The 18,494-nt window shown below is 35.5% G+C and overlaps 2 protein-coding genes and 1 long non-coding RNA gene across 3 annotated transcripts in view; 1 reads left to right on the forward strand and 2 right to left on the reverse strand.

The window, feature by feature from the left end:
- The window catches only part of PDGFRL (platelet derived growth factor receptor like), a 22,664-nt gene extending 22,518 nt beyond the window's left edge, over positions 1-146 (reverse strand). The window contains exon 1 of the mRNA XM_085305509.1: positions 37-146. Coding sequence (XP_085161635.1) covers positions 37-91 — 55 coding nt within the window. The 5' untranslated portion in view covers positions 92-146. The remainder of the gene's footprint in view (positions 1-36) is intronic.
- A 26-nt stretch (positions 147-172) lies between these two features.
- Positions 173-6,311, forward strand: LOC146595550 (uncharacterized). Its single transcript, XR_014895924.1, has 3 exons — positions 173-390; positions 494-588; positions 6,134-6,311. It is a non-coding gene; the product is annotated as an uncharacterized LOC146595550 (long non-coding RNA).
- SLC7A2 (solute carrier family 7 member 2) overlaps positions 4,662-18,494 on the reverse strand; it is a 57,314-nt gene continuing 43,481 nt past the window's right edge. The window contains exons 4-12 of the mRNA XM_085305511.1: positions 16,922-17,087; positions 16,237-16,373; positions 15,312-15,534; positions 12,640-12,779; positions 9,897-9,999; positions 8,447-8,652; positions 7,971-8,137; positions 6,832-6,940; positions 4,662-6,241 (exon numbers count right to left, since the gene is read on the reverse strand). Coding sequence (XP_085161637.1) covers positions 6,054-6,241; positions 6,832-6,940; positions 7,971-8,137; positions 8,447-8,652; positions 9,897-9,999; positions 12,640-12,779; positions 15,312-15,534; positions 16,237-16,373; positions 16,922-17,087 — 1,439 coding nt within the window. The 3' untranslated portion in view covers positions 4,662-6,053. The remainder of the gene's footprint in view (positions 6,242-6,831; positions 6,941-7,970; positions 8,138-8,446; positions 8,653-9,896; positions 10,000-12,639; positions 12,780-15,311; positions 15,535-16,236; positions 16,374-16,921; positions 17,088-18,494) is intronic.

Consider the following 18,494-nt stretch of genomic DNA (forward strand, 5'->3'; position numbering starts at 1 on the left):
GGGTGCGAGGCCGTTGGCGCGGGGGTCGCGGCTCACCGTGCGGCAGCGTTTCGTGCAGCAGCAGCAGGCTGAGGAGCACCCAGAACCGCATGGCGGCGGCGGCCCCCAGCCCCGGCGGCGTGGGGAGGAGCCCGGGGCGCGGCGGCGCCCCGGGAGGCCGGGCCGGGCCGTTGGGCCCCGCGGGCTGGCGGGGGGCGGCGGCGGCTCCTCGCTGAGGGGAAGGAGGGACGGGGAGGACGACTGCCCCACCCTCCGGAGCACTGGGAAGATAAAAGACTTTAATGTAGAGCGGAGCCGTTTATTTCCCCCCTGGAAACGCCTACATGCTCTTACGTGACTGGCGATGAGCTCTGGTTTGTAAAGCGTTAGACACCTGGCACGCTAACCGCAGTAAGTCGCTGTGTTATTCTAGCATTTACGAATCCTGCGGTGGCGGTTAAAGTTAGAGCTGTTGTGTAAAGAACGTACAAGTGACACGCGGCTTTATTTTAAGAGCACAGAACAGACGCACAGCTGCCGTCCCGCGAAGCTCGCCCTGCGGCGAGTGACGCGCCGTGGGTACAGTCCCCGCCCGCGCTGGGAGCTGAGGTAACGACCGGCGTCGCGGGTTGTAACTCCACTGTTAGAGTGTGTGTGKGGGGGGGAGCACCATATTCTTACACATATGCTAAACATGTCTTTTTACATTCATAAAAAAAATCAAGACGTCATTCAGGCTAGAGCACTCTGAAGAAACATAGATTCTTAGTTTAAGTAGCTTCATAATCCTCCTATCTGCGATTTCAATGCACAGCAGCATTGAATGCAGAAATAATCTGTGCGGGTACAGATTATACAGTGTACATATAGAAAGCTTAAAATGGATATAAACACTAATAGTGTTAAAAATGAACATATATTTCATGCTGTACTGTCTGTTAACACAAAGGAAAAAAGCCCTCCTAAACATTATGGATTTACATCCTCCTCTCCTGTAWTGTGACTCCCAACTAAACTTCTGTTGGTGAAGCTGGAGTTTGCCCGGGGCAACRCTTGATGAAAACTACACAGACAACAGAATTTGTCCAACCGACAATTAAAAATRAGCATTCACATATATACAGAGTTCTTTCTAATGCATCCCTATGCACAGAAATACTTACATTTGGCTAATGTTAAAAAGTTTTGATTCCTAAAATCAAATGAAAAACAGATTAGGAGATGGTAAAGTCATATTTAGCTTTGGAAAGGTCTGTTTAAAATGTAGAGATTCTCAAAATACRTATCACAAAGAAATATTAAAGATAGAGGAAATTAAAGACAAATATAAAGATCCTTCATTATGTGAACATCCCCTTGCTCTTTCTGTAAAATATTATATATTTGCCACACTGAAAAGTCCCAGTGCTTTCARTGAGCATACAGTAATTTGTACAAATGTCCTGGCAAGTCTGGGAAGAATTAGGGCCTAAGAGTGTTGAAGAGGGCTTTTTTGTTTTCTTTTTTTGTGTAACCAAGTAACACATGCAAGCCATCATATTGACTGAATTCCTACTGTATAAAATGTATCTCAATTTCCAAGGTCTCACATCTGATTAAAATGATTGCACAGTCCCACAGGTTTCACCCATTTTGTTTAGCTTTCAGTATCTCAGGATGCATACAGTCCATGTGATTTGGCACTTCTTAAAAGCTCTATGAAAATAATCTGCATTTTATTTCTTTTAAAAAGGTGTATCATTGCATAAACTTAAGGGAAAAAGTGGCTAGATTTGTACATTCATCTTCTAAGAAAATAAGAATATTTTTTAAAGCTTTACTGTATTTTGCCTCCAAATCTTTTGCATCATTTGAAGTTACTGCATGGCATAGCTAAACTATTCCATGGTTAAATTCATAAATAACTACCTAAGTAATCCTATATCACTATATGGATGTTTATTACTAAAMACTTCCTAAGAGCAGGTAAAATAAAAARCCTTAATGCATAACATGTCAGATTWAAGAAATCTACTTTGCATTTGTTATACAGGGAAAAGCAAAGTTCTTAACAAAATAGTTATATACAAACTAACAGACAACAAAATCTAAGATACCATATGAAATTTCCTATTGCAGAATTAGTAGTAGAATTTAAAATACCAAAAGAGGAACACTTTGGAAAGATTATACACAAATGGTTTATAACACTACTGTCTCACTGAGGGATAACAGAGATTTGTTCTCYCTTAAATATGCTTTGGCTTACTTTACTAAATCCAATTAGATAAAAATAATTGCTATATCTAAAGGCACATAGTGAATATAACACTTGGAGGATTTCTTTCAGAATGAAAGAAAAAAATACAATAACCTATCTGCAGTAATAGATATTTTATATTAATACATGTAATTGTTTGCACAAAATAATTTACAATATTAACAACTGTGTTAAAAAAACAACAATAATCTAATTTCATTGGACTTGTGTTTTCATGTTTTCAGCTGCATTCTTGGCAAATAYAGACATACTTGTGCAGCAACATGAGTACAAAATCAGGATTTATCTCATATGCCTCCTGTGTAAGAGCTAGCACAGCTATTTTTTGCATAGCTTGTTCCTGTGAAGTCCCATTAAAGTGACTGGAATTTCAAGATTGCATATACAACAAATATCTTCCTTCTGGCATATACTGATCTTGCTTAGCCACTGACTAATAAAGACATTAACTATACACGTATATATAAATAAGTTTTGCACAGTTGAAGCAACTGAGAATACCCAATGACTTTCCTTTAATTTCATGTTACATCTCGTTAGTTAAATGGATATTTCCTTGCTGCAGCTGCTCCCAATCTCCCTTAGCAACATTTGTACAGTCACATTCTTTCATTTTCATGTAATTCACTTCCATAAAAAGAGAGGAGAAATATTTATTAATAAATAAAGTAGGAAACTGTCTATACACAAAGTGCTGACAAATCCATTAGGTAAATAAGCTGGAAAAWTTGATTTTCTCCATCCCTAAAAGTCTTATCTAGCACTAAGGCAGCACTTTCTTTAGTCAGAAGATAATATTATGTTGACAGTATCCCTTCAAAGGAAAATTCCAGTGCAGTATAGAAATTATTTTAATCAATACATAAAAATAACTATGGGCTAATGACAGACAGGTGGCAACATATAGACTGGTGCAGGCACATACATTCTGTATGATCAAGTTTGGTGCTGGGAGGGAATGGAGGCTTCCTCCCACACCACTGAACAGCAGCAGAGTTAGCATCCTGGGAGCCTGGCTTGCCTGCTCTGCATCCAGAGAAARAAGTCTCTGCTTCCCACACACAGGGAGATGGAAGCAATTTAAAGCGAGACACACTTCACTGGGTGCTTGTATAGACATTGTGCAAAAGCTTTGACTGGACGCTACGATTTTGCTCCAACAGCATGGCATTTTTGCAGCTGAGGATTTAAGCTTGCTGTGTAAGCTAAGTAGGTAAGAACATCCTCTAAAAGTACAACCATGGAAGAAGCTGTGGTCTTGACAGAGCAGTAGCTGAGCAGGAAAAGCATCAACTTCTCTATTGCAAATATTTGTGGGATTAAAAACAACAGTGTAGATTCATCTACTMATTTTTTTCCTTTACTTTTAAATAAAACCTTTGCTTTGATGTCTCTGAGTATTACTGTACTGAATTCATTTGAATAGCTTTGAAGGTCTTTAATTTTAACATTTCAAAMAAGAACGTATGGCTCTTTTTTCATAAAAACGGGCCTCTGAGAAGTACAATTAAAATCCAGCAGATCCAGCTGACATTGACAGCTCTTTCGTTCAATAACTGGAGGTATTGAAACTCATCAATAGTTCTAAAAATGGCCCTGAAATCCTATTAATTCCTAGTAACCAAATATTTCCTTAGAATATCATCTGTCTGTATAGGACACTTGAGTATTTCTTTAATGACATCATGWAAAACAACAATGAATTGCAGAAAGATCAGGCTACCACCTAAGATAAATTCTGGATGCATTATGATATGTCAAAAAATAGTATCCCACTGCCACCTACCTRTAGTTTCTCCTCTTTCTCTGGGTCCCATCTAAGAGCTGCCAGTTTTTAGGAACAACAGTCCTTAGGAAAACAATAGTTAAAGGGCTTATTCTGAAACCTCAGTTAAGAAAGGGGTATTTTTCTCATTGTATGCTTATCATAYGCTTCCTTAGAGAAGCAAGGGAACCGCTAACGCCCTGCTTTGGTCTCTGTGCAAATGTTTTCTGGAGAGTCTCTCTGAATTACCATAAAACTGAGATCGTGCCCAAYAAGAGAAGCAATAGTGCAATTCTTTTCAGATTGCTACTTTTGAGTAGCCAGTAGAGGCCACTAGTGCAACAGCATAAATCTCCCTCTCCATCTTCCCAGCAGCGCAAAATGTTCTCATCCCAATTCAAGCTGAAAACAACAAATTTACTCCACTCTGTGACCCCATAAGCGCATTGCTAGGGTCTCTATCAAAAAGCACTTATTTTCCCACCCTTCAAAATGTATGTATATTACTCTCTTAAAACAACAGAACTCACTTATAGATGAAAAAAATGCCTGAATCTACTGCTGTCAAAAAGACAGAAAGCAAGAGAGACAGGAATAACTTAACCTTTTTTTTTTTTTTTTTTTTGGGGGGGGGGAATTTCCAGATATTATAAAGAATAAGGTTCTTTTTACTATTGACCAACATAGATCTCTCAGAATATAAAGTTCTTATAACTAACAACAAAGATTAATGCCAATGATTAATGCCAGTAGTATTACGCTTTAGACTGCAGCTCTCCATGACAAAGTTCAAGATAGTTCTTTTTTACTTTAGGGAAGTTATTTTTATAAATACATTCTTGCAAAATAACTATATTTTTGAATCCTTCAAGGTATTATGCCTACTATTTGTTGAGAAAAAGTGTTAAAATACATGTGTCTAAAGCACTGAAATACTGTTTTAAAGAAGATTCTTTCCAAAGCCTAAGCCTCTGTTTAACCTCCCCTTCTACCTGAATAAAAGGCTGTGGTTTTATGCATTAATTTTTCTGAGGAGAAGTAATCTGTAATGACCTGTCTCAGAAGTAGAAACCTCAGCACATGATAAAGGAAAAGAAAACATGGGGGAGAAGATTAGCAGTGAGGAGGAAAACTTGATGACAGCTGTATGTAAGTACCAAATTATGTAGTCAGGGATGAAATCTGGGCCCTTCCGAAATCAGTAGCAGAACATTGATAAATCTTGTAAGCATGTTACTATCAATGTTGTGACTAACAGATTATTTCCCAGGTGCTTCTGGAGAAAACAATATAACTCTTCTTGGGAGTATTATTTTATATACATAGAAACACTGAAAGGAAAGAAACATAAGATAGAAGTAGCAATCTTGATTATTGTTTAAGAGCCAAAAAATCTTTAAAGTAGCTTCCCTATTTGAGTTCTCTATGAACACTGATTAGTAAGGGTAAGCAACCATTTCTTTATCATTTCTATGTACAAATATTTAAAATACCTGCTTTTTGCATAGAATCAAATCTGTTCATTTATCATTTGTTTTGCAAAATACTTTCCAGACCTATTTGCAATTTATCTCCCACTAGAATTAGTTATATAGAAAACACTAGGTATTTTAATCTGAGTGAGCTAGTTGCTTTGTTATTTCAGACACCATCAGACTGTGACTAAAACACTTAAGAGAGAAAAGGAAAACATATGAAAGGCACTTGTGTTCACAGGGCACTGTAGAATATTGAGAACTTCTAGCAKGTAGTTCTACAGTTCTTCATATTTTGTGATTGCCAAGGATTTTGTATGATGGTTCAAACAAAGCATCCGAATTCTTGCATGCCAAAGGGTACTTTTCTTGTTTGTTTTTTAGTTTAAATATTACTCTGCATGCTACCAGTTCTGAAATGACGAAAACAGATCAGCAGCTTGTCCAAATTATCAGCCATGCTTTCTGGTAAACACTTTCAAGAGGCACAATGKTGGTTGGTGAAGCTTTTGAAAGTTCAGTCAGCAAATATATTGTCAGTTTACTGTTTAAAAGACTTGTATGTTTGCATAGATTAACATTCACTTGTCCTCTCATGTGCAAGAAATTGATCATTTTCATTTGCATTTTCATGTTCATCCTCTTCTTCCACAGGGTTCTTTTCTTGCATCCCACTATTCTCTGAAAAAGAATCTTCATCTCCATCTCTAGGATGGCCTTCAAGACTATGCCTGATGCCGTAAGCAAAATAAATGAAGAAGCCTTCCAAAAGAAAAAAAAAAGTTAATAGGGTTTTCGGGTAAATAATGCATTAAAAAGTAATTATTTGTTACTCCCTGGCTGAGCCCCTTTTCCAAAACAAGTCCCTGCTTTAGCTATCTGCATCTGGTAACCTGAAAGTCATGCTTCAGGTCTTCCTTGTTCCTTTGGAAGCGTGCATCATTTTTGTCTACTTCATTACTCTAATAGGTCATGGAAACTACTATCGCTAATTTACAACTAGATGAAATTAATGTAGTTTTCCCTGTTTTAAAAGAGAAGAACTGATGTAGTGGGAAGGAAATCTATAAACAGCTCTCTGCTTAATTTCAGCTATACTTACTAGAAACAATTGTGGCCTATTGGAATTGATGTCTATAACTTTGATTATTCCCAGTTCCTCACAGCTGTATTTATGATTAGGACTCTGGATTTATACATCTTTGGAGGCATGCTGTTGTTTTGACAAGAAATATCAGCTGGCTTTTATTAAAACAAAGAGTTATTCCAGATATTTAAAGAGAATTGAAGGATCTGAGAGAACAACCGTCAATCTTAACATAAAAGATGACTGAAATGAATTGAATACCTACCAAGTGCCATCCAGAAGCTAAATCTGATCCAAGTTTCTCCACTTAATTGTACCATCAAATAAATATTCACCAGAATACTGAATGATGGCAAAAATGGCAACAGTGGAACCTAAGGGGAAATATATAATAATATGTTTGTAGTATTAAATATTATTTCTTACAAGTTTCAACTATTAATGTCACACTTGAGTTATACAACTTAAACTAGAGGTGGCACACCTACTCACTAAAAAAGATGTGGGAAATTTTCTTATTGAAATAAGTAAACAGTGAAATTTTCTCTTTCCTTGGGTTTAACTACTGATTTCTACATATCTTAAACTTTTAAAATATATTTAAAATATATTCTCTRGGCAGTGAAGAAAAGCTTTCCAGCTTGTGTTGAACATGTAGTATTGAATTCCTGCATATATAGCTGAAAAATATTAGCTTTATCAAAGGTAATATACATATTTTATACATACATACATATATATATATATATAGAGAGAGAGAGAGAGAGAGAACATACTATATATATCTCTTCTTTCCAAATTGTCCCCCCATCAGATTTCTTGACCTTCATCAATATACTTCATTCTTTCCCATTTTCTGCATGTCCATAAGATAGATAACTCATCTTAGAACATAAATGAAAGGTTGGCACTGTGGGAGGTATGAACTGTGTGTGGTCCAAATCATCATATACAACATAGACAAGTTGGTTGTAAATTAAAATGAAAAATAAATCTTTGCCCAGTTTATAAGCATCTAAACTGAGGACTAAAATTACGTTGGTGGTATGTCTCAGGAAAATGTATTTTGGGGRTGGGTCTAATGGAATACCTAGATCTGTGTTGTCAGATCCAGTAGTTGTATTAGCAGCTGTTCACACCAACATCATTGTAATACCCATTTTGCACAACCACGCTCCTGTGCATGCCACATGATCAGAGTGAAATCCTTTCTCTCATCCTGAGCAGATCTAGACTGGACTACACATGCCTCCACTTCAACTGTCAGCATCTCCTACTCTTACACTCCCCCAAAAACCTACAACAGTAACAGCGCACTAATGAGAAACTGCCTGAAAATGATAGTCTTTCTCTCTCACTTGCTAAAATATAGTCAGATTCTCATTAGAGATTTAGGTTATTCACCATAAAGGCCACTCTCTGCTGGTTCTGAGGCTGCCTTTGGATGAGSAGAATGGTAACTATGAAGAGCACCACCAATGCAGCAAGAAGGCCAATACTCCAGGGCTCCAAGTTAGCAATGAAATGAGTCCCATATGTGGTGAGAACACTTAAGCCACAAACCAAGAAAGCTGTGTGAAAAACAAAATGATGGAAATAGGAAAGAGGTCACTTAAGCTCTGCATTGAAAAGGAAGTGACTTTTAAAAAGAATGATAGCAGATATTCAGCAGTATGAAATGTTATAATGAAAATGTTTATTTGAAGGGAAATATACTAGCTTATAGATTACATCTGTCGAGAATTATAAACACATTCTCCAGAAAAACATGTTAATGATGACTGTTAGAAGGTGCGATGTCGCTGGGTTTTTTAATTTTTCTTTAATAAAATTACATTATTTACATTAGCTTATACAAGTTTGGACAGCTGAGTACTTACCTAATAGACCCACTAGAAAGCTAACAGTAGTTGCAGTCTGCTCTGTAGGTAGGCTGGATGGATTAATCAGGGTCTGAAGACTGAAGTGATTCTCTTGTATCATAGTTATCTGTGATTCACTTATTATAGATTCCCTTTCTGATGAAGCTAAAGCTGCTTTTTCTGTAGAATATTTTGGTTGTTCATAGGTTAAACTGGGTTGGTACCTATGGATAAAACAGGAGAATAAACATAAAAAATAAGTTTAAATTGAAATTTGAAGGAATATGCCTCTAGGAATGTATTTAAACACTAAATTAGTAGAAGTTTTAAATTTTCCAATTTATAAGTGTACTGCAGCAGCATATTCTTAGTCACTATCATATACAAACAAACTATGGCAACTCACTTTTTTAGTAGGTTTGTATGGGGCTTTGGGGGCAGTTTATTAAGCTAATTCTGTGCTCCAGTGGATGAGATAAATGACCAATCTGGTGGTCAAAGGCAGGTGAGTGTAGGGAAGCCAAACCACTCTTTTCAGCAGAAGCACRTTCATTCTGATTTGTTTCGAATAGCATAAGAGGCCTATTAACTGGCTCAGGCTGAAATTTTACATCTGCTTTGTTAGGATTTAAACATATTTTTACAAAGTATATTTTAAATAAATCACCATGGGATAAAGTATAGTCTTCTTTGAAATGTAAATTAATGCAACCTTTGGATTTGAACAGAATTTAAGCTTGTAATTAATTATACATTTCAAAGTTATCAATTTAGCCTCCTACAGTAACTTAAAAAGTCAGAATCTTTGTTACTTAACTACCCTAATAAGAAATACAAAATACATAACAAAGTAGCCTATGGCTATCAATATATCAATATTATTCCATCACATTACAAACACAACAGATGATACCCACAGTTTTACTGACAGTTATTTATAACCTCATTGAGAGCGCATGTTTTTACTCTCTTCCGAGACTACCGCGTCTTGAAACGTTTGTCTGGCCTCACTGACTAGGATAACACAAAACAATTGTTTTCAATATTCCACTCTTTTAATTGGTTCATCTTGTGAGCTATTTGGAACATACGTGTCTTTCACGTAGAGCTCCCACAATATAATAGGTCTGATGCACAGTGCAGATCATATTCAAATGCAAAATATTGTTAACTGTATTTTGGAATCAAGCACAAAACGAGTACCTTTAGAGCTAATGTTTGGGTCAATTCTTTTGGAAAATAAAAGGTGTCTAGACTTCACATGAAGTTTGGATTTGACTAATTGCTATATTGGTATTACAATATAAGTACTCAATGTTTTCTTGAAGAGTCACTGCTTAGTAATCTTATATGCGTACAGCTAATTTTTAAACATTTAGCTGTATAGCAAAAAAATACACAGTTCTGTTTGTATGCAGAACAACACAAAATAAAACATAGCAGAATAAAAACAATGTTTTTGACTCACCTAAGTATGAGGACACAGGCTGCCACAAGTGAGTAAGCAAGAAGTGTACCAATAGACATCATGTCCACTAAAGCCTTTAGGTCAAAAAGAAATGCCATTAAAGCTAAAAAAAAAGAAAAGAAAAGAGCAAAATGCAAAGTTTGTATGAGGCTGATATATGAGAGAGTAAAAATTTACAGTCTTTCAGTGAGGTAACTTTACATGACAGCAATATCAATGAAATTGTGGTAATCCATAAAAACACATTTTAAGTCATAGCCAACACTTGCAAACTTAATTTCCTGTAGTGGGGCATTTCATTCATATAGACATATAGATATGCACTGATGAGCTATACAGTCATGCTGCATAGTCAGGCAAGTATCTGTATTTAATTTTTTAATCCTCCTATCTTTGGAAGGCTACTTTCTAGCCCAGAACATATTATATATTAAAATTAAATCAAAAAATGCCTCATACACAATTAAGTTTTTGACTGAGAGAAAGACAAGTGTACTCCAGTTGCAAGAAAAAATGGTAAATAAATTTATGGTGATGAAACCTTGGATTAACAATAAAGCATTTCCCTATGTACAAAGTTTCACAATCATGCTTACAATATGCAAAAAGGCAAGTCACAATAATAACATGTGACAATAATTACCTCAGCTCTAGTTTTGACCTGATAACTTTAATTAAAAGGCCAAACATCTAATCTCCTTAACACTCTTTAAAGCTATGAAACTATCCATGCTAAGAAAGTCAGATTACATATTATAAGCTGACGCATACCTCTGTAACTCTTCTGGCAAAAGTTCTTAACACCACATGTTACCAAACACGCATCTTTTTAAAAATAGATGAAAAAATATGCYTTCTCCAGCAACAGCTAAGCTGTCTTCAGGTAAATTGTTCACATACTGAATTCCCCAAACTGTCTAAAAGTTCAGCTGACTGCTGTTGCGCAGGTACTGTAACTGTATGGAGCAGTTTACTAGCTGAGTAACACAGTTTTCTTTCTCCTTGTCAGTACTGTGATTTCAGAGAAAGATGTTGATTTCATCCTATATAACTGCATTTCCAAACCTATTACAGAAGTCAATAATATAAATTGAAACTAAAAGACAAAACAATAAAAACAATTCTATGCTATCGACTTGTACTTGACCAAAAAAAGAAAAAAAAGAACTAACGATAATGTTTCAAGCAGGAACTGTCTGAAACATGACTGCACCTTCCCACATTAGTATCAAGTACACAGCATGAGGAGTTCCACTTTTGGGACTGGCATCTGAGGGTGACTATAAGTAATAATGTTTTAGGCTCGGTTCTGAACCTCTCATCTGATATCACCTTTARCCAGGGTTGCTAAAAGACATGCTTTTCATATTTCTATTAGTTCTAATTTAAGACTTATTTATTTGCCTTTGAGTTAAATACTTCTGRAACTTCCAGTTTTCCTATGTAAACAGGCATCCCACTGAATTAACACAGTGAAGTTTGGGCACAACTATCTTACACCTCTGCAAGAAATAGTGACAAAAGTGAAATAGTTACATGTTAAAACATTTTCTTTGTGAAACACAGGAGTTGTTCAGGAGCTCCTAAAATACTGTTTTGCTAAAATATATGTGCATGCATATATGTGTTTGTGCAAACAAACATACCCTCCCTGCCTGACCAACACATACATACGCACCCCATAACCATGACTTGGTAAGCTTGTACCAAAACAGAATCTTTTTTCTTTGGAGGAAAATGAAAAAAAAAAATCTATATGTACTTTACACACAAGTTGGTTCTGCTGCAAGTGTAAAATTTTCTTCTCATGTCTTATAATAAAAAGTTTCCTGTTATTTTCCCCCTTTATAGATGTGGTACGTATATAGGCATATATTGGACAAGGAAACTCTGTGAGGAGGGCATTATCCCAAGGGACCCAGATTAAGTAAAATGATTATTTGCAATAGAAGAGAGGCCAGTATTAAAAATCAAAAAAATTAAAATCAGTTTGAATTCTTTGACATTAAGGAGATCACCACTACCATGATTGGTATGATTTGGAGTTCATACACCTTTTGATTACTCAATAATTTTATTCCCATCTTACATGCAAGGGAAGTTAACAAGGAGCCCTTTCCAAAAATAAAAAGTACCATGCACGTGCACAGAGGGTTTAAATCCCAGATTTAGGAAACATGGGCTTTTAAAGCTTACCAGAGATGACCCCTGCTGTCAAGGTGGCAGAAACTGGTGTCTGCCTCTGACTCACTTTGGCAAGAAAACTAAAGAGTAAACCATCGCGTGCCATGGCAAACAGAATTCGGGGCAAAGGGAACATAGAGCCGAGAAGACTAGAACAGAAAAATGTATAGTTCAAATACAGGTTATTAAAAGCACAATGCTTTACTGGTATACCCAACTACACAAAAAGAAAGCTTGGAAAAGTTAATTGGTTTAGGTTTAGTTTTGGTTTTAGGTTCTGTGTYGCTGCTGTTGGTTTTTTTGTTTGTCTGATTGCTGTTGTTATTTTTTGTTTGCTGTTTATTTTGAACCTGGGCTTTCAAAGCTCTTGAGATTAATCAAAAAATACGAAATCTGTGGTAGAGAAAAGTTTCACTAGAAGCCAATTTTACCTGGCAACAATCRTATTTGATCATTTCAGCCAAAAGCAAATCAAAATTGCACAACRGTGTTCTATTTCCATATATGCAACGTGTTTAGCAGTGCACCTTTCTTTACAAGGATCAGCTCTTAATCTCACCTGCTACTGCACCAGACGATAGAGTAGCAACTAGTGGGGTCTTCGTTTTGGAACTGATTTGAGCTAGACATTTGAAAAGCAAGCCATCCTTCGCCATAGCATAGATTACACGTGGCATTGGGAAAATGGATCCAAGAAGACTGAGTAAAAAGCAAATACATGCAACATGGCAAACACAGTTCATGCAGGGTTGTATCATGGAAAAGATAAACAATGTGAATTAATGGCATGTACAGAAACAAAATTTATGATTGCAAGACAAAACCAGAAAGCCCCAGAGCCCAAGATACTACAGATCAGACACAAATAGCATGTTCTTTTTCCTTGTGAAGTTGTTTGCTTTTTTTGTTCTTGATTTAGGTAATGGAATTGCTTAATTTGAGAGATTTCAGATTAGCAAAATAACTCTTGGCATCACTGTAGTTCTTAGGCATTAGTGGACCGGGAACATGTTCCAAGTCACACTAACTCTGCAATTGAGCTTTAGTATTCCATAAGAAAGTCTGTCAGTCAGCAGGAGCAAATCAATAGGCATTAGCGGCATCTCATAAATTCTACATTTCCATTTCAGAATGCTGATTAACAATAACTCAGAATAAGCACCACACAGTTGTACGTCGCCACATTACATTTTTCAATTAAAGCACCTCTAGCCAAGCTACATTGTTTCTTTCATTGAAAGAAGTAAAGCTAGTTATTTTAGATTTGTTATTAGCAGAACACAGAAAGCTCTTAAACTGTTGATGATTCAAAGCTCTTTTCTTAATGTATATTTTAATTAGGTGGATTCTTTCCCTCAAAGCAAAATAATTGCAATCAAGAAAACCAAAAATATTGAAAGGACAAAAAGCCAAAATGTATAGCCGGTATAACCGCTGCAGCAAGCACACTAGTTTTTAACCAGTTTAATGGTTGCCCCTCTTGCTGTGGGGCTATATCTTGTACAGAAGGCACAGCTTTTACATACCACAGATGCTGAGTACCTCTAGTAATGCTCATAAGACACAAGCATTAAGGTTAGACACATATGAAATAAATTTCATTGCACATGAACTGATTTTGATGCATAAATATTCTTTCCAAAAAAGCATGTTTCCTGAAGCATAGTTACAATTTATTCTTCAAATAAGGATAAGTTAAAATCTTTTGCCAAAATTTTGCTGTTGTGGCTTTGTAAAATGTAACTCTCCTACCCCTTTTTAAGTGCAGTCAGACAATGGAAAAGATTAATGAATATTTTTACCCTGAGGAAACAAGTTCAAGACATTACCTAGTAAGAGGTAACTATATGGATCAAAAGCGATGATTCCAAATTTTTTGTTAATTATACCTCTAAACTGAGGTATCTGAAATAAAATTTCCTTTGTTTTGTTCTAGACTGAAAACTGTCAACAGACTAAAAGATTAAACTCTCTGTATGAGGAAATACAGTAATTTAAAATACACTGGAAAGAGAGACCAAAATTTCAGATTTCTGAAACAGTGTATTTTACCATCTCAGTTTATTTTATTTTCCAATATTCATTTCTTTGATCTAGTTTCTGCTTAAATATCACTTTTATTATTTATCACTATAGAGGAAAAATTCAGTAAAACCTTCCAAGCTGAGGGGACCATGACATGAGATAAAAATTAACTATAATCCCAGAAGGAACTGTGTAAATGTGACATTTACAGTCAGCCCTACAAATCTTTTAATGTCCTTCTGGAACTATTTCCTTTTTTTAATCACCTCCTCCGTCAAGAATATTCCTTTCTTTTAAGTCGCTCTCCGCAAGCAGTGTGCTCATCTTCCACAGACTAATGCTTGCAGGATTATCTCTGGGTATTGGTTTTACTGCTCAAACAGGTATCTCTTTTTCCTTTGTAGGACAGATAGTCAGTATTTTTATCACTAAAGCTCACTTAAATGACTTGCTACCTACATAACCTCAGGTAGGAGATTGGCATCAATATTTTTCTACCTTAAATTCAAGTATCAAGCAATACTGTATACTATGAAAGTTTTTATAGCACATTACACCTGAATTATAATATATAGCAACATGCAACACACTCATGCCCTTCCCAATCTTTTTAATCAAAAGAACATGTTACGTTAAGGTTACATCCAGCTTACAAAGGGGGAATAAATGATCATATTTTTCATAGATATAATCTGCATCTCAAATACCCACACACAAATCAGGGGAAGAGATGATGTCAAAAGATAGGCTGACTACTAGAGGAAAAATAGAGACAGGCAATAAAGGAGGAGGTGGCTCTGGCTAATCTTTCTTCGGCATTGTCTGCAAATACACAGAGCCCATAAAGCTACTGTGTCATTGTCAGCAAAAAGCAAGAAAGAAGAAAATGGGTGAAGTTAATTTTATCAGTTAATAGAGATAAATTGTAGATTGTATGTCTTAAAATACATATTTTAATAGGGAAGTTYTTGGTAATAAGTGAAAGAGGTAGAGTCCAGTAAGATTACAGTTTAAAAAAGGAACATATATTAATGTGTTTATATCGATTTAAGTCCTACTTCAGTCTAAACACGCTTCTAATTGCTAAACATACTTCTAATTCTTATTGCTAATCCTCTGTGTGACCCATCCAAATTAACATGTGAACACACATTTAAATATCTTAAGTTATCCATCAGTATAAAATTAGTATTTCAATGTCTTTACCTTGTGGACAAAGCACAGAGGGATCCCACTGCTACAACGTATTTTGCAGGACCCCATCCAACATATTCAAATGCTACTGGCAGAGGACTTTTCTCATCTAGTAAATAGTATGGCATCATAAGAGTCAGTGCAGCTGAAACCCCAAAATAGGCCATGAAGCAGACAAGCAAGGACACCACAATTCCTATGGGTATGGCTTTCTGAGGATTCTTGACCTCCTCTCCTGAAAAAAAAAATCCAAAATTTCTACTGATACATTTCCATCTTCAGCTTTAAAAGATATTAACAAACACAAATCAGTATATTTGTTAATCTAAGCCTTGGGAATCATACTTGTAATATCATTTTTTTAAATCTATACAAAATAAGCTCAGTGACATAGAATATAACTTAATATTTCATTCCCAGAAATAACATTAAAAGTAGAGGTAAAATAAAGGTCATAAAATACATTCTATATTTAGAGTAGCCAAAGCCCATCATTTCTAACTATTTGCTTACAGTTTATAAGTTGATAGTTTTCCAATGTGTTTAGCTTTCTAAATAGTCATTTCTTACCATCCATGTATAAACCACCCTTCAGAAGACATATCTCAGAGCAGGGCAAAAGTGAACAGGTGATTAACATGATTTGGGCAGAAAAAGAGCCTCTACTAAGTATTACTAAGACTTGGAAAGCAACAATTATTTTGTTTAGAACAGGAATAAAATGGCAAAAATCTCCTCCTTCCCCCACTATGACCACCACACTCAGGAATGACCTCAGACTTATTCTACATGGACTGAAGAAGTTTAAGGACACAGCAAAGGAAGAACAGCATACAGTGATGTTGTTTCCCCACCTCCTTCCCAAATGCATATTATATACACACATGTGCACGTGCACGCGCGCACCCACACACACACATATATAAATGTTTTTTACCAGTTGTTGCAATGCAGTCAAATCCTACAAAAGCATAAAAACAGGTTGCAGCACCAGCCAATGTTCCTGTAAAGCCATATGGCATAAAACCACCACTCCCATATATACTTGTCACATTCTCATAGAATGAATGATTCCTAAAAGAAAAAAATAMAGCAGAAAAAATAAATTATTTTTAATTGTTGGTACAATAAATGTGTATCTGAAAAAATGTTAAAATACAATGTACTCTCATCAGGACAGAGTTCTGTTTTATAAAACTTTAAAAAATTTCTATTTCAAAGAAATTTCTATTGCAAAGCTTATAAGAAAAACAAAAATAAGAGTAAATGGAAAAATATCCGAATCATACGTCTACCATCCTACTCACTTTGCTGGTCATATCAAAACATATTAAAATGCTAACAGTACCTGAAAAACTTGTCATACTCACATACTGCAGTTAATGCATGACTTCTTAAGGATGAGAAGCCAGTAATTTCACAAATGGTTATGGACAATTTTATAAAAATAAATAAGTCAGTATTTTTTAAGGAAAATACAAACAAGAAAACAAAAATAATTTTTACAGGTATAAAAACTTTATCATTCCCAGCAACAGAACAATCAGCAATAACACAGAAGAAAGTATAACACAGAGCTGCTTGGAATATGAGCAAGAAAAGTGTGTAAAAAAATTATTTACTCTGTTACTGCAGTAAGGTTTATGAGATATTCTTCGCTTATTTTCCAGTTGTCAGCATCTCCTTTCACAAAACCAGAAATCATAACGAAGAGGAGAACCAAGATGTTAATAGCAGTGAAAATTTTATTCACCCATGCAGATTCTTTTACTCCAAAAGATAAAAGACCTATAAAATAAAAATGTTTTATAGCCGTGAACAATCTCTTAGAGTAATAAAATGACTTTTTAGAGAAGATACATRTGCAAGTTCTATGAATAATACTAAAGAAACAACACTAGCTCTTAGCTTTTAAGAAGCAGTAGCACAAATTCAGTGTGTTAGAGACCACAAAACAGAAAACTTCTTTATCCTATTCTTAAAGTATTTAAGCATATTTTGAGCAATTGTTACTCCTTCTCTGCAACTCCAATCCATATTTCTATTTTATACCATGAAACAAAAATAGCTACAAACATTCTATGCTTAATAAAAACAGAATGGCAGAATCTACTCTATGCAAAACAATTACTAATTACAGTAATAAAATAGTCATAATTATTAGATTAATAATCTAATATGCTCACTGTAAGTTTCATTACATAGTAGAAGTCACATTTACCACTTTATGAATAAAACTTAATAAAAATTAAAAGAAATGCGTGCCTGCTGTTCATAGAGATTCTAAAATAAAGTCTCATACAAAATATACATGTGTTTAGGTTGCAAGCTAATGCATTTAAACAATCTGAAAGGTTTTCCATCAGGAGCCTACTGCCTCATTAGATTTGTAGCAATTGTAAGCATATTTACAGTTTAATAGAACACTAGACAGCAAGCAAATCAGGAAAAAATATTTACAATAGGAAAGCCTCACACAGGTTCCCTGCACTGTAAGCACTTCCACTAATGTCACATACATGCTTTCCCTCATTATTTAGAGATTAAGTCTGAAAATTTTAAGCCTCTCAAGATGTCTAAAAAATTTCTGACCCCACTAATGAGACTTTTGCTGTCTTCTCATAAGCCAGAAGTTACCATATGAGCTGCTCAAGTTTTCTTCACCAGAGGTATTTCTATTGGAAAGAGGTGCATATTCTTTAGCTAAGCTGTTCTCTGGAAGGCAATGTCTCAATTAGCCTAATGTTGTATGAAACATAGTATCTAAGTATTTTTTAAAGTCCTTTCTGTGGAAAAGAAATATATGTGGACAGAYAACTATGGACTGTCCCTTGTACCTAGTACATAACATTTTCCGTAAAACAGTCTGCTACTGGTATGATTCAGCTTTACACAGCTCAGAATTGAATTACAGTATCGCGCTCAATCTCCACAGCCCTGGGCAGTCCTGATTCTGCTCTTCCTCTCAACAGCAGTAAATTCCACAGAGTTAGCTCACTGGTGGTTCAGTGGTTTACTACATAGACTTGGAGAGGTAATTTGGGGCAGAAGTGCAAAATCAGTGAAGAAAGAGCRGTGCTGGGGATGAAAAGGCAAGCAACAAATGAAAATTCAAGAACAGTGGAGAACTACAAGAGAAACAAGATTCCTTTTTCAATCAATAATCTTTACATCTGATGTTAGGAAACAGTAGTG

The sequence above is a fragment of the Rhea americana genome, unplaced genomic scaffold, assembly GCF_003343005.1.
Source record: "Rhea americana isolate MKP2758 unplaced genomic scaffold, rheAme1 scaffold_221, whole genome shotgun sequence".
Taxonomy (NCBI): Eukaryota; Metazoa; Chordata; class Aves; order Rheiformes; family Rheidae; genus Rhea; species Rhea americana.